The 27,812-nt window shown below is 33.7% G+C and overlaps 2 protein-coding genes and 1 long non-coding RNA gene across 40 annotated transcripts; 1 reads left to right on the forward strand and 2 right to left on the reverse strand.

The window, feature by feature from the left end:
* Window positions 1-13: 13 nt before the first annotated feature.
* Window positions 14-25,220, reverse strand: LOC126705682 (allantoate deiminase 1-like). Of its 37 annotated transcripts, none has more exons than XM_050404805.1 (17): window positions 9,221-9,239; window positions 8,982-9,033; window positions 8,066-8,149; window positions 6,764-7,081; window positions 5,665-5,755; window positions 5,511-5,582; window positions 5,255-5,371; window positions 4,612-4,721; window positions 3,763-3,847; window positions 3,502-3,618; window positions 2,861-2,970; window positions 2,676-2,781; window positions 2,450-2,536; window positions 941-1,183; window positions 706-831; window positions 467-628; window positions 14-383 (listed from the first exon to the last, which is right to left on the reverse strand). In XM_050404805.1, exons 5-17 carry the CDS (start codon window positions 5,689-5,691, stop codon window positions 237-239), a joined length of 1,509 nt encoding a protein of 502 aa, XP_050260762.1. In that variant the 5' UTR covers window positions 5,692-5,755; window positions 6,764-7,081; window positions 8,066-8,149; window positions 8,982-9,033; window positions 9,221-9,239; the 3' UTR covers window positions 14-236. The 37 variants fall into 37 exon arrangements, 27 of the variants coding, with proteins under 27 accessions (XP_050260762.1, XP_050260759.1, XP_050260764.1 ...); XM_050404802.1 differs by having other exon boundaries at window positions 5,665-5,768; XM_050404807.1 differs by having other exon boundaries at window positions 5,511-5,595; window positions 5,665-5,768.
* On the forward strand, window positions 17,685-18,662 carry LOC126705697 (uncharacterized). Its single transcript, XR_007648406.1, has 3 exons — window positions 17,685-17,923; window positions 18,051-18,158; window positions 18,489-18,662. It is a non-coding gene; the product is annotated as an uncharacterized LOC126705697 (long non-coding RNA).
* On the reverse strand, window positions 21,938-27,812 carry LOC126705689 (allantoate deiminase 2-like). 2 transcript variants are annotated; one of them, XM_050404835.1, is made up of 12 exons: window positions 27,522-27,810; window positions 26,738-26,820; window positions 25,783-25,886; window positions 25,629-25,713; window positions 25,370-25,486; window positions 24,727-24,836; window positions 24,541-24,646; window positions 24,315-24,401; window positions 22,790-23,032; window positions 22,555-22,680; window positions 22,316-22,477; window positions 21,938-22,232 (listed from the first exon to the last, which is right to left on the reverse strand). In XM_050404835.1, exons 1-12 carry the CDS (start codon window positions 27,622-27,624, stop codon window positions 22,110-22,112), a joined length of 1,449 nt encoding a protein of 482 aa, XP_050260792.1. In that variant the 5' UTR covers window positions 27,625-27,810; the 3' UTR covers window positions 21,938-22,109. The 2 variants fall into 2 exon arrangements, 1 of the variants encoding a protein (XP_050260792.1); XR_007648401.1 differs by having other exon boundaries at window positions 22,188-22,232; window positions 22,560-22,680; window positions 27,522-27,812.

A 27,812-nucleotide genomic window follows, 5' to 3' on the forward strand; every position in this document is an offset into this window, starting at 1 on the left:
TATATAAGAGGACTAAGAATGAAGGATATCCAGAAAATTAACCAAGCTTGTTCTTTCTATTCTTCTCAAGTTCTCCCTATTGCTCAGGAGGTGGTTACCCTCGAAGTAACTCTCATTTTCATCCTTCTTTTCATCCATTTCTGAATTGCAAAGAACTTAACACTGATCTTCATCTTCTAGATCATGGATTAGTTATTGAATCGTTGTTGATGATATCATGACTGCTCTACTGTACATTAATGACAAAAAATGTTCAAACTATACAATTGGGTCTCCAGAAACGCCAAGATTGCCAAACCAGCAGCACAAACATCTTTGTCCAATACATGCTCTGCAGGGGAATGACTTAAGCCTCCACGACACTGGACAAACAGCATTCCAACCTGTTCAAGTTTTTGCAGATTATAATCATTTAACATGAAATATCACCTCCTAAAAGTCGATGATGAAGCAAAACAGGACAAACCTTTGTTAAATGAGACATGGCCATTGCATCATGTCCTGCACCACTCATTAAGGCAGGTGTTTCGTCTTGAATGTCACTGGTCATTTTCCTGAGTGCAGAGTAAGCCGCAGACTTCAGCTGAGAACTCAATTCAGAATCACAAACCACTGCATTCGCATCATGCTGAAATGTCCACAGCAAACCAGGTTATTGATTATGAGGGTTACAAAAGAAATGCATAATGAGATGAAGTCCCAGACCTTACAATTGATGATACATGAAACAGAGCGCCTCTCACATATTTTATACATCTGATTAGATAATTCATAGATAACAGCTTCACGTCCCATGTCATCAATTGCTCGTAAATCCACAGTGAATGTCACCTTTTTCCAATAAGTCCATTGTGAATTCAGACATAATCAATAAACAACAAGGTATCCCAATTTGGGCATTGTAATCAAGATCAGCATAGTCATAGATAAAATTTCTTACCTGGCCTGGAATGACATTGCTTGCACTTGGCCATGTTGATATCTCTCCAACAGTACAGACTAGAGAACTGGAAAGTGATTCCAGTGATATATCATTGCAATGATCATCATAAGATAGAAAATCTTTAGGGTTTTTACAGGCACTTTCCAACAGTGCTATTAATTCAGCAGCAGCAACCATAGGATCCTGACGCATAGACATAGGAACAGTTCCAGCATGCCCCTGTGAACCACTCACTGTAACCTGCAATTATATATGTGGAACAAAAACATCAACAACCAAAGATCATATCAATTCTGATATAAGATCAGCATGTGCATATTATCATTGATTTACATTTATCTTTACATGCTCCAGGCAGAAATGTGTAGAGTTGAAAATTCCATACAAAAATTAACTTTAGCCTATCCTAGGTGTTTTGTTAAAATTCCAAAAACAAGACACTATGCTTCCTCTTCATTGTTTTCTTTATATCTCAATTTGTTTAACAAACTACCGTTTGTAGTTTCGTGTATTTAAAATATAGACCTTACAAGACCAAGTTCTGGTATAAAATCCTGAGCTGGTAAAGAAAGTTTCCATCTGGCACTCCAATTCTTACATGAGCTTGGCGAAACTCATACTCAAAATAATAAAGGCACAGTAAAAGCCTCACCAAAATCAAATCTGTCTGTTGTAAAGAATTGGAACACTGGTGCCGTACAACTGCAGGAAAGTTCTGAATAACAATAACTATTGGTATACTCCTTCACGATTGTTATATGGGCTGTACTCAAGAAAATTCACTAAATATTGCCAAAAGGATGGAGAAACAGAACCAAATATCACAAGAAGGTGATAGGGAAGAAAGAGGATCACTATGAGTTTATATATTAACCCAAAAAAAGGTTTTGATTTGGCATGGAATAGGACTGATATGGGAGCTAGAATGATTATAGAATAAAATTCACTTAGCTCAGACTCATATGCAAGTCATCGACATGCACACTTAAATTTGTACAATCATACAACATTTTCTCCGTTCCATTTTATTGATCTTATCTAGAAAATACAACTTTTTTATGGGAATATCATTTAATGTATTGTCTTCTGATAAAAAGGTATAAATTTCCAAAACTATGCTACATAATTTAAACTCAAATAAAGCTAATGGAAAAAAGGGTATTGACTTTTGAATAAATGCAAGGGCAAGTTGTTTCTATTGACATATCAATGTAGACAATATTTTGAGACATCCCAAAATGGACTTGAAACCAATAAAATGGGATGATGGTAGTATATATGACAATCTTTTAGCAAGATTTAAAACTTTACAAACACTGAAAAGAAAATAAGCATAACAAAGGTAAGGAACTTATATAATAATGTAATACAAAGGAGAACACAGGAAAAAAAAAAACCAGATAGGAGAATTGCAAACATTTTAGATGGCAATATCATGCAAAATACAAGTAAACCTCTTTTCCTGTAAAAAAATAAAAAAATAAACACCGGAAGAATTTTATATACCTTTAGTCTTGTCTGGCCAGCTATGCCTTTAACCACACCAAGAGGAAAACCAAGCCATTCTAGTGCTGGACCCTGTTCAATGTGAACCTGCAGCATCAACCCAATACAAGAACTGAATATGCACACCCAGAATACTAGAAGCTAAAATAACATAATTTATTGCTGAATACGAAGAGGATATTCAATACATCCTGGTTCACAAGATAACTGGTGTAGACTGTTATACCTCAATGTAACCCCAGACAGACCCTGGGTCATACTTGAGCTGTAACAAGTTTTCCTCTGTAATTTCTAGGGGGTTTTCCTTCAGAGCATCTTGCACTGTCACGCCACTAAAAAAGGATTATGCATGAATAAACTGATAATAACAGAATCATGAGTAGATATAAGCTCAAAGTTATTCAAGAAAACCTCTTGTCAGATATCTGCAAGGCTGTAAGTGGTAAAACACCAGCTAAAGCAGCACTGCCCAAGAAAGTAGGGTGAAACCTCACTCCCTCCTCATCACTAAATGCAATCACCTGCAATAGTAGGAAATTCATTGACATCTATAATCAGAATTGTTGCATAGCCACCACCTCCAACATATAACAAATCTAAATTTACAGCTGAATCAGATTGCAGTGCTGTAAAAACAATTCAGGACAAGATTGAGTCTACATCAATTAAAGCTCTAGATGGAGAATAGAGTCAAAAATAAGAACTGATGTATTCAAGAGATCAGGTCTCACATATATGTTTCAGAGTCTCAAAATATATTTCCTTTGTATTTCATCCATGTAATCTATTTGTTTCACCAATAGCAGGATTTTAAATCTCTTCCCACGTTGTAACATGCTTCTCTTGCACATGAATGAGACTATACCATAATTTAAGCCAATGGAACCCAAAAGATGGAAAGCATATCCTAAATATTTTCCCTACAAGTTAAAAGGCAGATATAAAAAGGTTTTCCCAGATGTTACTGGAGACAAAGATTAATCTTCTTCCACTAAATATCAATCAAGACAAACAAAGTAAATATAATGTTTCAAAGTTGTTATCTTACTGACCTCAATCGGCCGCCTTAATTTTCCCATCGTCCCATTGACATTCAAAACCTTCAGAGCAGATAATGCAGAGATTATGCCTAGCGAACCATCAAATATACCAGCATCAACAACAGTATCCTATCATAAAGAAGGAATATCCCATATCAATATTGATGAAATATGTCTACGTGGCATGTTCTCTGTGTGTGGGCGTGTATTTATGTATTTGTATGCAAACTAAATATTAAATTAAAAAATAGGGGGAAAAAAAGAGAGCATCACCAGATGAGAACCAATCAACAGAGCCTCAGCACTTGCATTCATTCCCTCAACTCGACCGTGTAAATTGCCCAACTGGTCTACCCAACTGGAAATCAACATAAACATCAGTCGAACTTCCAACACAGTTTACAACATAAAAAGGTAGAGAGCTAACGTTCTCAAACCAGCATCCTCCATCCATCCATGAATAAGGTTACCAGCCCTCAAAGAAGCTGGACTCACGAATGTTCTCTCAAGATAGCCATCTGCGTCACTTACCTGCTTATGCAGGCAACAACATTAACATTCACAAATAACCACACAACACAAGTTACATATTGAGTAAAGTAAAGCCGAGGAAAATTCAATGCAGCTTTTTTCTTTAACTTATTGCAGTGGCCAGACTCAAGGGGTGATTACCATTTGAATGCTGATTATAGAAACTTTGAAAGTTGAGCATTTTAATCTTAGGGGCAGGAGATATATGCGATGGTGTGATACAGACTATGTTTGATTGCAGACATATAACATATTTGTTCTGATTTATGCAAAATCATAGCTGTTTGAGAGGCAGCAAAATTTTAAGAGGATGTAAAAAAAAAAAAAATCAACATTCAACATTGCCCAATTGGCTGAGAAAAAAGGTATTGAAAACCTTGAATGTTGTTGCAAAAATTGGATTCCTGTATTCCTTTCAGCATGTAACAGAAATTCAACTCGTATATCATTGAAGAAGTACATCATCTATAAATAATAATAATAATAACATACATCTTGCACCGTCACGCCACTAAAAAAGGATTATGCATGAATAAACTGATAATAAACAGAATCATGAGTAGATATAAGCTCGAAGTTATTCAAGGAAACCTCTTGTCAGATATCTGCAAGGCTGTAACTGGTAAAACACCAGCTAAAGCAGCACTGCCCAAGAAAGTAGAGTGAAACCTCACTCCCTCCTCATCACTAAATGCAATCACCTGCAATAGTAGGAAATTCATTGACATCTATAATCAGAATTGCTGCATAGCCACCACCTCCAACATATTACAAATCTAAATTTACAGCTGAATCAGATTGCAGTGCCGTAAAAACAATTCAGGACAAAATTGAGTCTACATCAATTAAAGCTCTAGATGGAGAATAGAGTCAAAAATAAGAACTGATGTATTCAAGAGATCAGGTCTCACATATATGTTTCAGAGTCTCAAAATATATTTCCTTTGTATTTCATCCATGTAATCTATTTGTTTCACCAATAGCAAGATTTTAAATCTCTTCCCACGTTGTACCATGCTTCTCTTGCACATGAATGAGACTATACCATAATTTAAGCCAATGGAACCCAAAAGATGGAAAGCATATCCTAAATATTTTCCCTACAAGTTAAAAGGCAGATATAAAAAGGTTTTCCCAGATGTTACTGAAGAGACAAAGATTAATCTTCTTCCACTAAATATCAATCAAGACACACAAAGTAAATATAATGTTCGAAAGTTGTTATCTTACTGACCTCAGTCGGCCTCCTTAATTTTCCCATCGTCCCATTGACATTCAAAGCCTTCAGAGCAGATAATGCAGAGATTATGCCTAGCGAACCATCAAATATACCAGCATCAACAACAGTATCCTATCATAAAGAAGGAATATCCCATATCAATATTGATGAAATATGTCTTCGTGGCATGTTCTCTGTGTGTTTGCGTGTATTTATGTATTTGTATGCAAACTAAATATTAAATTAAAAAATGGGGAAAAAAAAGCATCATCAAATGAGAACCAATCAACAGAGCCTCGGCACTTGCATTCATTCCCTCAACTCGACCGTGTAAATTGCCCAACTAGTCTACCCAACTGGAAATCAACATAAACATCAGTCGAACTTCCAACACTGTTTACAACATAAAAAGGTAGAGAGCTAACATTCTCAAACCAGCATCCTCCATCCATCCACGAATAAGGTTACCAGCCCTCAAAGAAGCTGGACTCATGAATGTTCTCTCAAGATAGCCATCTGCATTACTTACCTGCTTATGCAGGCAACAACATTAACATTCACAAATAACCACACAGCACAAGTTACATATTGAGTAAAGTAAAGCCAAGGAAAATTCAATGCAGCCTTTTTCTATAACATATTGCAGTGGCCAGACTCTAGGGGTGATTACCATTTGAATGGTGGTTATAGAAACATTGAAAGTTGAGCATTTTAATCTTGGGGGCAGGAGATACATGCGATGGTGTGATACGACTATGTTTGATTGCAGACATATATAACATATTTGTTCTAATTTATGCAAAATCATAGCTGTTTGAGGGTAAGGCAGCAAAATTTTAAGAGGATTTAAAAAAAAAAAAGTCAACATGTTGCTGCAAAAATTGGATTCCTGTATTCCTTTCAGCATGTAACAGAAATTCAACTCGTATATCATTGAAGAAGTACATCGTCAATAAATAATAATAATAATAATATCATACATCTTATTTAATGGAACATTGACAAGGTGCTCAAACTCTTTTTTTTTTTTTCAAATCATGCTTTTACTAACAGAAAAACCTATTGATGACAGCTAAATTAGTACTCCAAATGACACACCCAAAGTTGAGGTCATAAACACTAATTTAAAAAATATATATATATATATATATATTTAAAAAAAAATTGGCAAACTATTCTCCACATTGCTATTGCAGCAAAACCCACAAATATTTTTAATTCAGTAGTAATTATATTAACATTAGCAGTACTATACCATAATTTTAAATCTCTTCCCACGTTGTAACATGCTTCTCTTGCACATGAACGAGACTATACCATAATTTAAGCCAATGGAACCCAGAAGATGGAAATCAAATCCACACCAAATACATGTTCTATTACACAAGATTATTTAAATACGATTATTATAGAGAAAATAAACAGCAAGAATAAAATGAACAAGGTGTCCTGTACATAATCAACAGTATGCAACAAGACAAAATGAAGTGCAGAAAGCTTCAAGCAAGTGCTTAATAACCTCACTTGAAATGGCAAAGTCCACGGCAGCAACAAAAGGAAGTGCAGAAGCCCGTCATCTTCTCTTTAAATCCCATCATCTTTGACCCAATTCTCCTCCCATACCACAAGCTTCCCTCATCAATATAATGACATTCTTCTTCCATACAACTTTTAAAAACAATCAAATCATCAAAGCGCAATAATTCAAGAAAAATTGAAATGATGTTGCTGTCTTGTTTCTCAAATTCACTGCCCATGATGAAACCTGTTTCACAAGGTTTTCCGCTTAGAACCACTGCACATGGAAATCACACTCTTCTCAAACCTTCAATCAGTCTCTCTCTACAAAATTTGAAACAAATATAGGATTCACAAATGCTGCTCCCGAAACTAAATTGCCTACTATAATAGCAGATACCGATATCAGAGTTAAGATTATAACCTAAGACTAAAGCTCAAGTTGATCTCAAACTGGAGGATTTTAGAGCATTAGAAGGAAAACTGGCCACAAAATATGAACATATGATAATGAATAAGTACAGAGACATGAGTCGAAAGAGACATAACAGCAGAAAGCATTTGGACATATTTGAATAAATCCTCACAACATAATGTCTAGAGAGACATAACAGGCCACAACAAAGGAACATGTTTGAATAAATATAGAGACAAAAGTGAAGGACCACAAACCTAAGCCATGAGTTCCATATATGCAATCTCTCTCTGTCTCTCTCTCTCTCTCCCCACACACACACATTTTGCTTTGCTCTGTAGAATTTTAACCACAACCAGCTATTTCTTAAGTCTGATTTCAGCCTTAAAATCCCTGACAGTTCTAATTATTAATGCAGGACAATGCCTGATGGTGTTAAGACTAACTCACATACCTTCTAAAATTATATTCACAATTATGAGAATCAAATTTATTGGAAAAGGCCTATGAATCTCTAATGCAACACCAAACCAAGAAGAAATCCCCAAAGTCAAGAAATTTATGGATGACATAAAAGGTCTACCTTTGGATGGAGCCTAAAGGACACTATAACCTTGCTTTTATCCTGCATAAACTTCATTGTTCATTACTTCTATAATTTCAAGTCTTTTTCTTATACACCTTATGAACCAAGCTACAATTGTAAGCTAAAAACCTTGATTTCCCTATGCTTCATTATCTGACTTGTTGCCTGATTACAGAGCCCTAACGTTTGAATAAGCACCAATTCTGACACCTAAGTTTTCCTATGCCTCAATTGGTTCTGCATATGAGATCAACTGAGATGTTCACATCATAAGAAAACAGCATAGAATAAAGAATTAAGCACATACCTAGGATGTTAGAAGTTTTTAGCAATCATCTCCTGTTTCCTGCTGGCACTCTTTCAAAAATTTTCTTTGCACTTCAAAATATCCCTGCGTAAAGAAATAGTAAATAAATTTTCCAAAACATCAGCATCAAAATAAAATAAAACAATATGAAAATGTCATTTCCGTTAAGCAAGAAATGGAAACAACTAAAAACTCCAAAAAGGCCTTTGTCTGATTCTGAGGCAATCTTGTCTCATCACTCTCTCTCCCTCTCTATTTTTTTTTTCTTACTCTTCTTTTTTACTATCCATTTTGCATTTTTTCTGCAAAGTTTATAACCATATCTAGCTTTTCTTTAAGCTTAATCTCAACCTAGAAATCCTTAAACCCAATTATTAGTGCAGTGTAAGATGCCCCGAAATGACCAACTTGCAATATCTTCTTCAAACAGTATAATCAAGTTCATGATACCCCAAAATCATTGGAAATGGTCTGTGGATAGTGCAACGGATAAGAAAGAAGAAACAAGCAAATTTAGAACACTAGGGACATTAAAAGAGGAGAAGTACCTTTGAATGCTATCTAAAAGACACTGTAACATTAATCTTGCCTTAGATAGTATGCCCCTCCTTAATTCATTAGTTCAATAATTCAAAATATTTCCTTATACCCATATGAACCAAGCTATTATTGTAAACTATAAAATTTAAGTTTTGCCAAAAGACACAATAGCTCAATATTTTTCTTCACATGCCAACTCTTGTTTACCAAGAGAAGGTTGAAAGTGGGGTATCAACAGTGGTTCTAGCACACTGAAGGAGTCAAAAGCCATAGTTGTAACCCTAATAATGCTACAGCTGATCACACAGGGCAGGAGGAGGTTATTAATAGAAGTACACGGATCATAAACATATTCTTAGAAAAAAAAAAAACGCACCGGTGCTACTTTTTTGTCTTTTCATCATCCATGTTTGAAACGTCAAGAATAACTGCAAACATGCCCATCAAATGGAACCCAGCAAGTAAAAAAAATGTATATTTTTAAATGAAACCCAGAAAAGATTTATATAAAATTTCATATTTTTACATAAAAACAACTAAAATCAAAACAAATTAACCAAATCCCAATTTCAAAGAATATATATATATATAGAGTTTTGCTTATATAATACTTACGCTTTCTTCTTCTTTCCTGTCTTCCCATTTGAAATCCTCTTGTTCTTTCTGCAATTTGAGCATCAATTACACATTCAGAAAGCCAGGCTATTTCTAGGCGAAGAAAAAGAAACTGGGGAAAAAGAAAACCTAAAGTTCTGTTTTTTAATTTTGTGTATGGAAAAAGAAATTATAGAGTTTTTTAATTTTGGTTTTGCTTGTGCTTTGAAAATCTTGCGTCTGGAATTATAGAAATTATAAAATAAGTTTAAAAAAAAAAAAAAATCAGAGAAGAGTGAAGAACATACCAGGGAAGCGTATGCAGTAGTTCAACTTTTCAATCTCTGATGATAATTTGGAGAGAGGAGAAATCTTATCCCATCTGAGATTCTAAGATTTGGGATGTGAGAAATCTTATCCCAATCCTCTCCATTTTCCTTCTCGCATCTTTGCTTTAATTGGGGACAGCCCTGAATACTCAGTCTCTGTAAAGAGGTGAGGTGACTCATCCCTTCGGGAAGTGACGGCAGATTGGGACAATTGGTGATACACAGGATCTGTAAAGAGGTGAGGTGACTCATCCCTTCGGGAAGTGACGTCAAATTGGGGAACTGCCCAATCTCTAATCTCTCAAGAGAAGTTAGGTTTTTAAACCACTCCTCTGGCAGAGACTCCAACTCCTCTATATTCCTCAACTTCAATTTCTTTAATTTGGAAAGAGGAGGGGAGAAGGAGGAGGAAGAGGAAGAGGAAGAGGACGGAAATGAAGAAGCCCTTCCTCCCCTATTATTCATCTCTATTGTCTCTTCCAATGCCTTCAAACTGCTATTACTCAATTCAAGAATTCCTTCAAGATTTGGAAATAGCGGCATGCAAGTCATCTTAGGGCAATTAAGGAAATAAAAAGAAGAAAGACGCGGAAAGTACGGCATGTGTTGGTGATAGTGATTAGTTGATGATGATGATATTGTTGATGTCGTTGTTGCCTCATTCCCCTTATCCACACTCCTCCACCATCCCTTTAGATTGAGGCAAAGACTGATATAGAGTCTCTCAAGGGATGGGAAAAATGTTGATGGTGATGCCAGTGAAGCAGATATCTCATCATTCATATCCCTGTCTGTCATGTACTCCAGACCATTCATATTTATAAGACTTAGTTTTCGGAGAGATGGGAGTCGATACAACGGTGGCAAATATTGGCACTTCTCACATCCGACTATATCTAATTTGACCAGATTTGTTAAGAATGAAAGCCAACTTGAAACTCTCACACCCATGTACCAATACACTGACAAAGATTTTAAACTTTCGTGTGGGCGGAGGCTATCCATGGAATTTTCATCATCACCTTTTGAATTCCACTTTAATATCAACTCACTGAGACATTGCTTCTCCTTCAAATTTGCAGCTTTGAATTCTGGGGTGGCATCTTTCACCCGTGCCAAATTTTTAATCACTAATTTTCCTCTCAAGTCATTTAGCTTGTTTAATTCCGCTAGCCCACCACAATGCTTGGAAGAACCTACAGGACCCTCACTCAAAACAAATAAGTTTAATGTTTGAAGAGAAGTCAATTGCCCTAATCCATGTGGCATATGAGTCAAATTCTCACAATCTTCTAAGTCAAGATGCTTGAGGCGGACCAATTTTTGAATATCTACCGGTAACTCCTTAAGTTTTTTACACTTACTGAGTTTTAATGTTTGCAAATTCACCAATTTTGTAATAGAACTAGGGAGAGCCTCAATATCATTAGATTCAAAATCATCACAGGAAACGTCAAGGTGCTTAAGGCTGACCAGTTTTTGAATATCTACCGGTAACACCCTAAGCTTTTTACATAAGCAGAGCTTTAATGTTTGCAAATTCACCAATTTTGTAATAGAACTAGGGAGAACCTCAATATCAGTAGAGGAAAGGTCAAGGTACTTTAGATGCATCAAAGTACCTATGGTATTTGGTAACTCCCTAAGCTTTTCACATGAAGAGAGCTTTAATGTTTGCAAATTCACTAATTTTGTAATAGAATTAGGGAGAACCTCAATATCATTAGAGGAAAGGTCAAGGTACTTTAGATGCATCAAAGTACTTATGGTATTTGGCAACATCTTCATATTTAAACCATGTAGGTCTAATGCATGCAAGTATCTAAAAGTAGAAATAAGTTTTTTGAGAGTTGATTCTTCAATTGTTCCCTGATCATATTCCCACTCGTTATATGCCAATATAAATGTCCGTATCTTGTTTGCTTTAACCAACGTGTTTAAATTCTCCTCAAAGAATGACACATTATAAAATGGAAATGATAGATGGTGTCCTGTTTCTTTCACATTTTTTGCACTAGTATCAACCAGTGTACAATTAGTCTCTGATACATACTGTGCAAGATCATGGATTAAATCATGCATTTTAAACCTTCTATTCCCGCCTCCATCTTCTTCTGCTTCTTGGAAGAAGGATCTCCAAAGTAGCTCCATGAAGTACTTATTAGCAACATGCTCTACTTCATGGCTCTCCTCTGATGATTGGACAAAACCTTGTGATATCCATAATTGTATCAATGTCAACTTATCAATCAAATAATCTTTGGGAAACAATGAACAGTATGCAAAACAACATTTTAAATGTGATGGGAGATAATCGTAACTCAATTTTAAAATCGGCATAATACCATCTTTTAATTCAGTTACATCTGTGAGTTTAGTATTCTTGATGTATGACCACTCAGCTTCAGTTTTTTTGAAGAATAGGACTTTTCCTATCGTCCTTATAGCAAGAGGCACTCCTCGACATTTTTCTACTATGTCCATCCCAATTGCTTCGAGGTTAGAATTGATGGTCTCCTGGCCTTTTTTAAATGCCATTTTCTTTAATAATGACCAGGATTGATCCCTTGACAAGCCCTTTAGAAAATAGGATGAGGTACTAGTAATCTCCACAACCTTGTTGGATCGTGTAGTTATCACCACCTTACTTCCCTTTACACCACCCATTAATAAAATTTTCAAATTTTGCCAATTTTCACTATCCTCATTCCAGACATCATCCAATACAAGTAAATACTTCTTTTGGTTGAGTTGTTCCCGAAGTTTATTTTGCAGTAGATCCATCTCAAGATTCTCAGGTTTGCTTTTAGTTGCAGATTCAATTATCTTTTCAACAATTTTTTTAACATCAAAGTCATCAGATACACACACCCACATCTTCAACTCAAACTTAGTTTGGACCTTCTCATCATTGAATACATATTGGGCCAGTGTGGTTTTTCCTAGCCCACCAATTCCCACTATTGATATGAATGAAACATTATCTTCCACATCAAAGTCCAACAACAGATCTATGATGGCTTGCTTATCCTTTTCTCTCCCGATAACATCTTCATCAGGTACAAAAGAGTGAGTTTGATCCCTCCCCCTAGTCACAACTCGTCTCTCTAAAGGACAATCTACCAACTTCAACTGAAATTGGTGTCTATCATTTGATATATCATTAAGCCTCTCCCTCATAGCTTTTATTTTGCAAGCCATGTTAAGACTAAAAACGAGTTGGTTTGAACTTGAAAAGAAAATACGTACCTTCTTTGCCATTTTATCACCACCCATCACCTTACGCCGAAACACATGAGTGGAGAACTCGCTCAGCAAGTCATCCGCATCAAAAACTACATCTCTGAGCCTGTTGAGCCAGTGCTTGGCTTGGTGGTTCTGGACCTGCTGCTCCTCTGCATCCTGAAGTACAGCTTGAATAGTGCGAACAGTGTTGTTCATTTTTTCGAGATCATTTTTGACACCCCAGATCGATCCAATCTGTTTGAGAGTGGAGGAGCCCAAGCTTTCAATGATCTTCTGTACAACGCCATACAGGATTGCATCGGCCATTTCTTCTTTCGGATGAGAGAAAACGCTGAAAGACAGAGAAGAAAGCTGAAGGCAATGATGAAATGCGGGAGAAGGAAGATTAAAGTTGATATGAACTCAGGAAGGAATACAATGCTTGCCTTCACCACGGCACCGCTGCTCCATAATTTATGGTTCCACGAAAAGAATAAAGAGCCTATAGTAGCTTCTTCTTTTTTTTTTTTTTTTTGAAATGGTTCCACGTAAAGAATAAAGAGCCTATAGTAGCTTTTAGTTTAGGCCCCACTGCTCCACAATGGTTAGAATAAAGAGCTCCATAGCTTTTAGTGTTTTACAGATTAATATACAAGAGAAAGGGACATAAGTCTTCCACACATATTCAGTACACACAAGCTTGTTTTTAAACTTCAAGTTATTTTTTTATTTTTGAGAAGATTAAAATTTAAGTTATGATTGCCCTACATAACCATTGCTCTATATAAACAAGCATATGTGTAATAACCATTGTTCTATATAAATGTTTTTAGTTAGCAAAAAATTGTATAATTTTTTTTAACTCAAATTAATATATGAATGTGAACATTAGTGATTGCTTTAAAAAAAAATAATATATATATACACACACAAGAAATGAACTTATGATGGGAAAAAAAAAACATGAACATATGATAAGTTCCTTAAGTTACATGATTCTACAATAATCATTGGTCACAAATTAGTAGCAACTAGTTGTAACCAGTAGATTAAATACCAAAAAATAGAAATAAAAAAAGTTGTAGCCTTGTATTTCAGGGGAAAAAAAAAAGAATAGTTGTAGCTAGCCTCGTAGCCCGCACTAGATAATTTAGTTAAATTTTGTTTTTATACCTCTAAATTTTATAATTAATTGTAAATTTGTAACTATTGAATTATAAAAAATAAAAGTAAAATAAAAAATCATTCCAAATATATACATGTTCTATTACACAGTATTACTTTAAATACAATTACATAGTCAATAAGAATCAAATTAAAATGATCTACATAGTCAAAAGTATATATGCAACAAGACAAAATGAAGTGCCGAAGCACCAGAAAAGAGCAGCTTAATAACCTCAGCTAAAACAGCAAATCCTCTAGCAGCAACACAATGAAGTGTTGTGGTACATGGAAGCCACAAGCGTTGTTAACTTCAAGACAACCGGTTTCAACTTTCAACTCAAGTTTCAAGTATATAATTCAGCTCACCCTTTCTTCGAAACATGGTTTTAGTCATGAGGGCAATCCTCTCTTCAAACCCCTTCTTTGACCCAATTCTGCTCTCATAATTCATAACACAAGCTTGCCTCATCAACATCATGACTCTTTTCTTCCACAACATTTTTGAAATTGTTGCAGCAATTTGTAGACATTTTAATCATACTAGAAAAAAGAAATGTAGTGATTCAATGTGTAGTTGTGCTTTATATTTAGAATGATAATGCATAATGAGCTTTTCAAAAGTAATCTTACTAGAATTTTAGGAAACAACCATACTCAGTCCGGAATAAGACATTATTTTATTTGTTTTGTACTCTACCAATCTCATAGTTTTAGAAAGCATTATTCTAAGGGTGTTTCTAACATCTTCGACCAAATTTAATGTAGTTTTGTTATCTAAAATTTATTGAAGATAATTTGTTCTCTCTAAAAAATAAACAATTACTAAAAGTATATATTTTCATCTTTCTATCTCTACAAATATATCATTGTATTATTTTTCGTGTGTTTGATTGATGTTATTCTTGTTTGATGTGGTCCATATTCTTTCAACTTTTGTTATAGTGTGTTTTGTTTTCCTGATTTTTTTTAGTAGAACTAAACTTTTTAAGCTTTGGAGATCAAAGCCATGGCAGCTTCTCAGGCTCTGGAGTTTGGATTGGAGATTGGAATTGATCAAGCTGTCGTGGAAGGTGATTCTGAAACTGTAGTGAAAGCTTTGAAATCAAATGACTTTAGTTTAAACTATTTTGGTTTGTTAACAGAGGACGCAAGTTTTTGTGCTTCTTCTTTCTCTAAATTGTCTTACTCTCATGTTAAGACAAAGTTGTCCATGGTTTGGCTAGGCTAGCTATGTCTATTATAGATTATAAAGTGTGGATGAAGGATATTCCACCATAAGTTTATCCTGTTTTTCAGGCCGATAAGGCCGCTCTATCTTAATAAAGCTAAAAGTCTTTTCTCTCTAAAAATAAAATATAAATAAATAAACTTTTTAAGTTTTAAATTTATTATTAAAATTTTTTTTATTCCCTTAAAGAGATTATCATGATAATCATAACTTATTACAAAATTATACTTGATATTACTCAAATAATAGATAGATATATTCAAATCCATAGCCAAGATTGTATTTTAATATAAATTTAAATTCTCGCTTCCAAAATAATTAAGTATTAACTTAAACGAAAATCATACCAAAGCTATAAGAGGGTGAGAGATGACTTGTGATGGGGGAACACAAAAAACAAAACACCAAAAAACATGAGTTATAAAAAACACAAAAATTCATTCTCCTAAGATAGAGTTGCAAGAAATAATAAAAAATCAGAGAAAGAGACAGAGACAGAGAGTGTAATCACCCTATATTGGAGAGAATATGAGAGAAAATAACAAATTTATATAAAATAAGATGAGAAGAAGAACCAAAATAAAATTGTATAGTTGTAAATACCATATTATCCAAGCTATACTATGTAATAAAATAACATTATATATTTATATGCTATCTTTATAATTGTGGTAGTAGGATACCATCTAACAATCAAAGAAAAATAAAATAATAAAAGCTTGAAAACATTAACCCAAAGTAGAGTTCTAAAGAATACAAAAATTCATCAATCTAAAGTAGAGAAAGATGCAAGAAAGAATAAAAAATTCACCAAAAGAAAGAAAATTTTTGAGAGAGAGAGAGAGAGATGGTAATCACTTTTTTTTTTTTTTAATGTGGGAAAAATAAGAATTTAATGGGAGAGAGAAAAACTAATTTTTAGTAAGAATATGGAGAGAAGAAGAGCCAATTACCAGGAAGGCAAGAAGAATGCAGAGGCAATTACATAAAATCAAAAGGTGGTTGGAGATGATAACATAAAAATTAAAATGGAAGTGTTAGCTAGATGGTATGACTTAAATATTCATATTGAGTAAGGTGGTTAAAACACTCAAATGATTTTGGTATGATCATCTATATATATATATATATATAAAACCGAAGTTTTTGAAGCTCCCACAATTTTCCACATCAACATAATATTAAAAAATAAAACTAAAAATATAAATAAAAATATAATAAAACCTTTAAAATATAATAAAACCTTTCTAAAACCCCCGATGCTTTGCCTTCTCTTTCACGATGCGCTACCCTTTCTTTCACCAAAACATCTTCTTCCTCAGAATAGAGACAAAAAAAAAAGGAGATTGAGAAAGAATCGTCGGAGTGTCAGACTATCATCCACCAGCAAGCCAGTCGCTCATCAACATCGGGCCGCCTAAACCGCTACCGATAATATATATATTTTTTCTAAATCTGGTACTCTTTTTTTCTCCCAAAATACCCGATGCCCTCCACTCTCTTTTCAGATTCTTTCATGCAACCCTCTCCTTCCTCGAAAATCAAAACCCTCTCCTTCCCCAAAATCAAAACTCAAAAACCCAAAACTCAGATGCTGCCGAAAAATCAAAATTTCTTTTTGTGGGTATTGTTGAATATTGCTATATGACTGAAATATTTGTTTTGGGTTTGTCTTTATTTTCTATTTCTATTTTCGTTTGTGGAATGCAAATTATGTGTTTGATGAAATGCTTCAATGAACTGTCTATGAGTTGTGAAGTAATAAGTAATTGATTTAATTAGTATGTGAGGTTAGGTTATGATAAGTTGAAGATTCTTATTACTTTGTATCTAAAAGTTTGCGTTCTTATTTTATTCTGTATGTATTGGGTGAATTTGTTTAGGTAGTGAGTTTATCTATCTTTATGAATACGTATTTGTGTCCACTTCTCACTCTAGGGAAAAAAATGTGTCAATTTATTCATTCAATAATTGTCAAAAAAAAAAAATACAGAACTTGTATTCACATGAAAAGATAAAAAACCTGATTTGAATGGTGCCAATAATTGCTCACGGACTATCTATTTCCAAACAGGATTTGAGAGCTAAGAAATCTGGGGATCCGATGGTAAATATTTTCACCTGTTTGCTCTAAACATTGTGTTGAACAGACACTCTTTTTGTTTCACCGACAACTGGGTGGGTTAAGGCAAAAACACTAAATCTTAGCTGTTGAAAAGCATGGCATGACTTTTTTATGTTACTTCACAGTAGCAATTCCAAATCTTCAGGCCACTCCACTTATCCCCTTCCTACATTACCACCAAAAATAAAAAAAACCTTGCAAAAGCCATAAATGTGAGAATTAGTTCTCTTATCACTCTGCACATCCAAAGAGCTCTTGACATCTATTTGATCAACTCGAATGTCATCTCTGTTTCACTTTCTATTCTATAGAAGTTGTTATTTTTGGATGACATTTTAATTATCTATATCGATTAATTATCCTACTTATCTCTCAAATTTTGAATGGTGGTTGTGCTTTTATTCGACAAAATGATAAAAAGAGTCTCTATAATAGTGCCTGTGAGGTGTTTGATGCTAGGTCTCAATGGGATTCTGCATATGGGGAGCAATGATAAATTTGACAGAATTACAACAATTTTGACTTTTAATTTGCTTAACATCTGAACTTCGAAAAATAACAGGCTTGACGTAGGAGAAGGAAAAAAGGTCAATCATGAGAGATGTTCTAGATCGAAGCTTCAGCTGCAATGCATCAGATATCTTGGTCCAGTGAGTCTCATGTCCTTGCTTTATGCTCCCTAACTAGGAAGTAGAATTTTTATTTTGATAAAAAGCAATCATGCATCATGGAACAAACACCATACTTAATTTGAAGTTCAATCATCATGCATTGCAGGCAAAAAGGAAGGCTTATGAAGTTGTGGTTCAAGATGGGAAACTTATCTTCAACCATAGTGGTGAATTCCTTCACACAGTAGGAGGTATCAAAAGTTCATTCTCTTGGGTAAGTATCTTTGTCTAAGCCTTTTTAAAGTGGTAGATGTGAAAGCATGTTATTTAACTCTCTGCTTTCTCTTTGCCCATTAAATAATAAGTTTAGGGATATAAATTTTTTTTTATAGCATAATATGAACGTATATACTCCATTCTAATTTGATCATAGATTGATCAAATCAGTTGGTGTTTGTTTGCAATGCATCTATGATTTTGTAAATTTTATAGACCCAAAAAAGTAGGAGACTAAACTTGCATTTAGAATTCATCTCTATCTAAACTGCACTATGATTATTACACAATCATTGATTTAACTCTCTCCTTTTTTGTTTTTGTGTAGGTGATTTTGTAGATTTCCATGCACCAATGTATATCTTACATGCCCACATTGTGTGCTACAAATAATAAAATAATGATATGAACAATGTTAATGTTGTAGCTTCATTGATGGTATGTACTTAAAATGATTTCAAGCAACTTCATTGATGGCATGTACTTAAATGATTTCAAGCAATTGCTTCAAATATTTTTTTATTTTCTTGCTCATAGAAATAGCTATTGATACATTATTGCATTGTCTCTATTTAAATGCAATATTTTAAATTTTTTCCATAGAGAGTGGCTTGGCTGAGCCTAATAGCACTACTTCGAATAATTGTGTATTACTTTCAACCCAACATTTGGTATTTTTGAAATTGATTGTATGTCTTACTTAAGATGTATCCAAAGAGTTTATGAAAGGCAAGTTAGGCCTAGGCCTAAGGCCCCACTAAAAAACAAAATTTTCTTTGGGAAAAAAACCCCATTTTTTATAGTTAAAGACCTAAATTTTTATAAAATTATATATATTTTCTAAAGGTTATACATTTTTTTTATTAGTGATGTACAAATTTTACTATTAGCTTACAAATTGCCATGTTATTAATCACAAAAATATGATATAAACATTCATTAGTTAGATTGATGAAGTTCATCAATGAGAAACAATATCACATTATATTTTGAACATTTTATAGTACTTTTAATTAGCGTATTTTTCTTTTTCATTTCTATTAAGACTCTCAAAGTACGAGACAACCTTAACTCAATTGAAACCCTAAAATATTTCAAAATGATGTTGCAAATGTGTTAAATCATCAATTATAGATTAATCTACCCTATTAGTTTGAGACTTTGATTTTTGTAAACTAATATCCTACAAAACCATACACCAAATAATATCTATCTATCTCTCTCTTAAAATCAAAATATAAAATTAAAAATTAGATTACAACTTTATTTAACTATGCATCATCTTATATCCAAAATAAAGTATCTTTTTTAATCGCAATATATTTTTATTTCTTTTTATTAATATTTATAATTCAACTATGATATTCAATTCTCTATATGAAATTAACATTAGTCTAGTTGGTATTATTTATGTATTTAATGTATCAAATTAACCTTAATTTGATTAGTATTAAATAATTTTGTTTAATTAATATTTACATATTAAAGGCCCCGCATAAATTTTTCGCCTTAAGTCCCAAATTATGTTGGGCTGCCCCTGACTCTATTATATTAGCATTTGGCCCCTCGATAAAATCATTTATAGTGGAACAAAAAAAGTCTATAGTTTAATCTTTTGATTATTCATATATTTATGAAATTTATATTTAGAAACTCTTAATTAAAGTGGTCAGACCCAACACACTAAATAACCAATTCTCATTAAATCTATCTCATTGGAATGTTTTGTGTCTCTAAAAACAAATTATGGATTCCGTCTTGAGAATATGAGTTCCTAGAACACTATGTGTAATTGCCTAACATTCTCATGTTTTGACCATGCAAGATCTCACTCCGGTATACATCAAAGCAAGCAAAATTCATGTTTGAATTCATCATCTACTCAAAATTGAGAGTCCATGCAAATAGTAGTCATGATTTATATATATATATATATATATATATGTTCACGTGACTATATTAATAGAATAATAAATCTCACAATGATATATTTTAATGTATCCCACATAATTTAAATACACCAACATATTTGTTAATCAGAATTCTCCACTTCCATGATTAAGATAAGTCCTCATAATTTATATGTTGTAGTCTTTGCAGATGAAATGCCTAATTTCATCACCAATTTCGAACTAGATTAATAAGTTTATGAGGAACTTATGATTTAGATCTTCTGTATGCGGATTTCATTCTCATACCTATATTACATACAATGCCTCTCATAGATTAGAATATATAACGTTCAAATATTCATGCAAAAAACAATCTCAAAAATAAAACAACTTTTATTATTAAAAAAAAATAATGCTATTCAATTGAGTGTTAAGGCACTACTCCTAACAGTGATTATCTCAATATGATGATGTTTCTGTGTTTGGTTAACAAATTTATCAATTAAGAAAGTAATTGAGAATACGCTTTCAAATATAATAAAATGGAGGAAAAGAATACATGCGATTGGCCTTGTTCCTAACTATATGTTGAGGATCCATAGCTAACCCCAAAAATTTGGGATTAAGACTTGTTGTTGTATGATAGAGGCTTGGTGAATGTGTCGATTGGGTCAAAATTGTGTACAAGTTGAAAATAGTTCTGAGTAAAACAAGTTGCTATTTAAGGCCTTCTCGTAGGTATGTATTTATAGAACAACCACACCCTTTCAGTAACAAGTGTGTCTGAATATGTGACCCTCTAAATCTATTTTGGATATTGTCTAAGTGTGTGTTGTGTGGGTGTGTGATGAGTCCCATATCTGGCATTTACTAGGTAGATTTAAGCTTTATTAACAACTACAAAAAACCTCAATTTGACTAGTCTCTTTGAGGTATAACGCATATAGATGGTAAGCAAGGACCCACCCAACCTAAAGGGTTAGTTGGATGTTTGGGCTGGATTTGGTTCAAACAAGTGGGTCTCATTCAGGTTTCAGGTCAATATCGTGTTAAACCCGACACACCCTATCTAATTTGTTTTTTCTTTTTTAAATACTAGTTAACAAATTATTGGGCTTGAATAATTTTAGCATTGTAATTTGCAAACACTCTAAACTTTAGGGGTGTAATTTGCAATTTACCCTAATTTTAAATAGAAAGAATACGAAGTCCAAAACAGTCCCCTCCCACACAACAACAAACACACACCCAAAAAAAAAAAGAAAAAAAAAGAAAAAAAAAAAAAGATGAAGGGACCCACAAGTTAACCCGAGACTCGACTGACCTGCCCATTAAACCGAACTTTTGGGCCAGTTAAAAAGTACAGGTTTGAGTTTTATTGGGTTGAGGTGCAGGCCGGGCTTGAAACCGACTTGTTCTCAGCCCTAAACACCAATATGACTAACACTTTCCTTGAATCATTGCATAATATTTTGATACTTATAAACCATTCAAAATCCATTTTGTTTGTTGGATTGTTATGCTTGTGTTTTATATACCATCTTTGTATTCTTATGTTATAAAATCAATATCTTTCTCTAATTCTGGTTCATCCTGATTGTTAGGAATCCAAATGTGACGTATTGAAGGTTAACATGAATTGCAATATATGTTAGTACTTCTGATGTGCTGGATTAGTTAGATAAGCTGAAGCTAATGTCAGTTAGTTATACTGATGTCAAAGTTTCAATTAGTTAGTAAGTACTCTTTAGGCAGGAAATGTTAAGAGTTGTGGAGGGAGAATTTTATATAAGAGGACTAAGAATGAAGGATATCCAGAAAATTAACCAAGCTTGTTCTTTCTATTCTTCACAAGCTCTCCCTATTGCTCAGGAGGTGGTTACCCTTGAAGTAACTCTCATTTTCTTTCTCATTTTCATTCTTCTTTTCATCCATTTCTGAATTGCTAAGAACTTAACACTGATCTTCATCTTCTAGATCATGGATTAGTTATTGAATCGTTGTTGATGATATTATGACTGCTCTACTGTACATTAATGACAACAAAGGTTCTAACTTTACAATTGGGTCTCCAGAAACACCAAGATTGCCAAACCAGCAGCCCAAACATCTTCGTCCAATACATGCTCTGCAGGGGAATGACTTACACCTCCACGACACCGGACAAACAGCATTCCAACCTGTTCAAGTTTTTGCAGATTATTATCATATAACATGAAATATCACCTCCTAAAAGTTGAGGATGAAGCAAAACAGGACAAACCTTTGTTAAATGAGACATGGCCATTGCATCATGTCCTGCACCACTCATTAAGGCAGGTGTTTCGTCTTGAATGTCACCGGCCATTTTTCTGAGTGCAGAGTAAGCCGCAGACTTCAGCTGAGAACTCAATTCAGAATCACAAACCACTGCATTCGCATCATGCTGAAATGTCCACAACAAACCAGGTTATTGATTATGAGGGTTAAAAAAGAAATGCATAATGAGATAAAGTCCCAGACCTTACGATCGATGATACATGAAACAGAACGCCTCTCACATATTTTATACACCTGATTAGATAATTCATAGATAACAGCTTCACGTCCCATGTCATCGATTGCTCGTAAATCCACAGTGAATGTCACCTTTTTCCAACAAGTCCATTGTGAATTCAGACATTATCAATAAACAACAAGGTATCCCAATTTGGGCTTTGTTATCAAGATCAGCATAGTCATAGATAAAAGTTCTTACCTGGCCTGGAATGACATTACTTGCACTTGGCCATGTTGATATCTCTCCAACAGTACAGACTAGAGAACTGGAAAGTGATTCAAGTGATATATCATTGCAATGACCATCATAAGATAGAAAATCTTTAGGGTTTTTACAGATACTTTCCAACAGTACTATTAATTCAGCAGCAGCAACCATAGGATCCTGACGCATAGACATAGGAACAGTTCCGGCATGCCCCTGTGAACCTCTCACTGTAACCTACAATTATATATGTGGAACAAAAACATCAACAACCAAAGATTATATCAATTTTGATATAAGATCAGCATCTGCATATTATCATTGATTTACACTTATCTTTACATGCTCCAGGCAGAAATGTGTAGAGTTGAAAATTCCATACAAAAATTAACTTTAGCCTATCCTAGGTGTTTTGTTAAAATTCCGAAAACGAGACACTATGCTTCCTATTCATTGACTTCATTATATCTCAAGTTGTATAACAAACTACAGTTTGTAGTTTTGTGTATTTTGGATATAGACCTTACAAGACCAAGTTCTGGTATTAAATCCTGAGCTGGTAAAGAAAGTTTCCATCTGGCACTCCAATTCTTACATGAGCTTGGCGAAACTCATACTCAAAATAATTAAGGCACAGTAAACGTCTCACCAAAATCAAATCTGTCTGTTCTAAAGAATTGGAACAATGGTGCTGTACAACTGCAGGAAAGTTCTGAATAACAAGATTATAATGAGCCTACAAGTGATGAATAACTATTGGTATACTCCTTCGCGATTGTTATATGGGCTGTACTCAAGAAAATTCACAAAATATTGCCAAAAGGATGGAGAAACAGAACCAAATATCACAAGAAGGTGATAGGGCAGAAAGAGGATTGCTACAAGTTTATACATTAACCCAAAAAAAAGGTTTTGTTTTGGCATGGAATAGGACTGATATGGGAGCTAGAATGATTATAGAATAAAATTCACTTAGCTCAGACTCATGCAAGTCATCGACATGCACACTTAAATTTGTACAATTATACAACATTTTCTCCGTTCCATTTTATTGATCTTATCTAGAAAATACAACTTTTTTTTATGGGAATATCATTTAATGTATTGTCTTCTAATAAAAAGGTATAAATTTCCAAAACTATGCTACATAATTTAAACTCAAATAAAGCTAATGGACTTTTGAATAAATGCAAGGGCAAGTTGTGTCTATTGACATATCAATGCAGACAATATTTTGAGACATCCCAAAATGGACTTGAAACCAATAAAATGGGACGATGGTAGTATATATGACAATCTTTCAGCAAGATTTAAAACTTTACAAACACTGAAAAGAAAATAAGCATAACAAAGCTAAGGAACTTATAAAATAATGTAATTCAAAGGAGAACACAGGCAAAAAAACCAGTTAGGAGAATTGCAAACATTTTAGATGGCAATATCATGCAAAATACAAGTAAACCTCTTTTACTGTAAAAAATAAAAAATAAAAAATAAACACTGGAAGAATTTTATATACCTTTAGTCTTGTCTGGCCAGCTATGCCTTTAACCACACCAAGAGGAAAACCAAGCCATTCTAGTACAGGACCCTGTTCAATGTGAACCTGCAGCATCAAGCCAATACAAGAACTGAATATGCACACCAAGAATACTAGAAGCTAAAATAACTTAATTTATTGTTGAATACAAAAAGGATATTCAGTACATCCTTGTTCACAAGATAATTGGTGTAGACTGTTATACCTCAACGTAACCCCAGACAGACCCTGGGTCATACTTGAGCTGTAACAAGTTTTCCTCTGTAATTTCTAGGGAGTTTTCCTTCAGAGAATCTTGCACTGTCACGCCACTAAAAAAGGATTATGCATGAATAAACTGATAATAAACAGAATAATGAGTAGATATAAGCTCAAAGTTATTCAGGGAAACCTCTTGTCAGATATCTGCAAGGCTGTAACTGGTAAAACACCAGCTAAAGCAGCACTGCCCAAGAAAGTAGAGTGAAACCTCACTCCCTCCTCATCACTAAATGCAATCACCTGAAATAGTAGGAAATTCATTGACATCTAAAATCAGAATTGCTGCATAGCCACCACCTCCAACATATTACAAATCTAAATTTACAGCTGAATCAGATTGCACTACTGTAAAAACAATTCAGGACAAGATTAAGTCTGCGTCAATTAAAGCTCTAGATGGAGAATAGAGTAAAAAATAAGAACTGATGTATTCAAGAGATCAGGTTTCACATATATGTTTCAGAGTCTCAAAATATATTTCCTTTGTATTTCATCCATGTAATCTATTTGTTTCACCAATAGCAGGATTTTAAATCTCTTCCCACGTTGTAACATGCTTCTCTTGCACATGAACGAGACTATACCATAATTTAAGTCAATGGAACCCAAAAGATGGAAAGCATATCTTAAATATTTTCCCTACAAGTTAAATGGCAGATATAAAAAGGTTTTCCCAGATGTTACTGAAGAGACAAAGATTAATCTTCTTCCACTAAATATCAATCAAGACAAACAAAGTAAATATAATGTTCCGAAGTTGTTATCTTACTGACCTCAATCGGCCGCCTTAATTTTCCCATCATCCCATTGACATTCAAAACCTTCAGAGCAGATAATGCAGAGATTATGCCTAGCGAACCATCAAATATACCAGCATCAACAACAGTATCCTATCATAAAGAAGGGATATCCCATATCAATATTGATGAAATATGTCTTCGTGGCATGTTCTCTGTGTGTGGGCGTGTATTTATGTATTTGTATGCAAACTAAATATTAAATTAAAAAATAGGGAAAAAAAGAGAGCATCACCAGATGAGAACCAATCAACAGAGCCTCAGCACTTGCATTCATTCCCTCTACTCGACCGTGTAAATTGCCCAACTGGTCTACCCAACTGGAAATCAACATAAATATCAGTCGAACTTCCAACACTGTTTACAACATAAAAAGGTAGAGAGCTAACGTTCTCAAACCAGCATCCTCCATCCATCCACGAATAAGGTTACCAGCCCTCAAAGAAGCTGGACTCATGAATGTTCTCTCAAGATAGCCATCTGCATCACTTACCTGCTTATGCAGGCAACAACATTAACATTCACAAATAACCACACAGCACAAGTTACATATTGAGTAAAGTAAAGCCGAGGAAAATTCAATGCAGCTTTTTTCTTTAACTTATTGCAGTGGCCAGACTCAAGGGGTGATTACCATTTGAATGGTGATTATAGAAACATTGAAAGTTGAGCATTTTAATCTTAGGGGCAGGAGATATATGAGATGGTGTGTGATACAGACTATGTTTGATTGCAGACATATAACATATTTGTTCTGATTTATGCAAAATCATAGCTGTTTGAGGGTAAGGCAGCAAAATTTTAAGAGGATTTATAAATAAATAATTAAAAAAAAAAATCAACATTCAACATTGCCCAATTGGCTGAGAAAAAAGGCATTGAAAACCTTGAATGTTGTTGCAAAAATTGGATTCCTGTATTCCTTTCCGCATGTAACAGAAATTCAACTCGTATATCATTGAAGAAGTACATCATCAATAAATAATAATAATAATAACTTACATCTTATTTAATGGAACATTGACAAGGTGGTCAAAATCTTTTGTTTTTTTTTTTTTCAAATCATGCTTTTACTGACAGAAAAACCTATAGATGACAGCTAAATTAGTACTCCAAATGACACCCAAAGTTGAGGCCATAAACACTAATTTAAAAAAAATATATATATGTATATATATATATATATATATATATAAAATTAGCAAACTATTCTCCACAATGCTATTGCAGCAAAACCCACAAATATTTTTAATTCAGTAGTAATTAAATTAACATTAGCAGTACTACCTGATAAAACTTATTAGAAATATGTCAGAAATTTAATTTGGGTCTAGAATTTTATACCTTTCCAAGCTCATTAAGCCTTGCCACTGCCTCATCCCTTAAGATTTCACGAAACAAATCATTCCTACTGCTTATTTCACCATCTTCAATAAACAAACCATTTCCATCATCATCATCATCATAACATAGGCTAAGCTAATAACCATTATTAAACAAGAAAATTATTCAAACCCCAACAATAAAAAACGTCACTTTCATGGACTCAATTCAAATGCAGAGGAAAAGGTCAGTATCAATAACCAAGCAAAATTATTAATCAAATAAGCAAATCTTTGAACTTGATGTGAATATTTACTCTTCGCCAACATACATTAAAAAAATGTGTATTGTCAAGAAAAATTATTAATCAAGAAAAAAATTTGAGCAAATTATATGACTAAATTAAAAGAACCCATTTATGACTTTGATGTGAATATTCACTATTTGCCAATATAAATTTTTTTTTTTTTAAAAAATGTCTATTGTCTAAGCAAAATTATTAATCAAGAAAAAAACAATAAGCAAACCATAAGACTAAACTAAAAGAACCCATCTTTGAACTTGATGCGAATATTCATTTTTTGCCAATATTGTCTTTTGTCCAAGGCAAAATTTTTAATCTAAGAAACAAACAATAAGTAAACCATAGGACTAAACTAAAAGAACCCATCTTTGAATTTGATGTGAATATTCATATTTTGCCAATATACATTAAAAAAAAATTGTCTGCTGCTTTTCTTTTCTTATTTTATATGTATATTTGGAGTGATATTGAGGAAGAAAAAGAAGAAGAGAATGGAAATACCAGAAAATATATAAGCTGAAGCAGAAGAAGAAATAGATAACGGTAACAGTAAGAGAGAGAGTAGCAGATATTTGAATTGAATGAAGGAATAGAGGGTGTTCATGATAGTGATGAAGATGAAATTGAAATGGGAAAAGCTAGAAGCGTAGAAGGGTCTTAATAAGGCAGAGAAGGAGAAGGAGGTAGAGATAGAGACAGAGACAGAGAGGCGGCCAATAAATGGAATGTGAGTGTGTTTTTTTTTTTGTCGTGAGTTCTGAGTATTGACGCATCCTCCATTTGAACGCCAGC

The sequence above is a fragment of the Quercus robur genome, chromosome 11, assembly GCF_932294415.1.
Source record: "Quercus robur chromosome 11, dhQueRobu3.1, whole genome shotgun sequence".
Lineage (NCBI taxonomy): Eukaryota > Viridiplantae > Streptophyta > Magnoliopsida > Fagales > Fagaceae > Quercus > Quercus robur.

Bases quoted from the DNA above. Each gene is read 5' to 3' on its own strand.
- LOC126705689 (XM_050404835.1), bottom strand. From the start codon at position 27,624: ATGAACACCCTCTATTCCTTCATTCAATTCAAATATCTGCTACTCTCT. The intron at 22,681-22,789 runs GTAAGAACTTTT...TGTTGGAAAAAG, and splicing joins GTAATGTCATTCCAGGCCAG to GTGACATTCACTGTGGATTT. The intron at 22,478-22,554 runs GTCTGGGACTTT...TGGACATTTCAG, and splicing joins CATGTATCATCGATCGTAAG to CATGATGCGAATGCAGTGGT.
- LOC126705682 (XM_050404805.1), bottom strand. From the start codon at position 5,691: ATGGATGGAGGATGCTGGTTTGAGAAT. The intron at 3,619-3,762 runs GTGATGCTCTCT...TCTTTATGATAG, and splicing joins TGTTGATTGGTTCTCATCTG to GATACTGTTGTTGATGCTGG. The intron at 2,782-2,860 runs GTTTTCTTGAAT...ATCCTTTTTTAG, and splicing joins TTGCAGATATCTGACAAGAG to TGGCGTGACAGTGCAAGATG.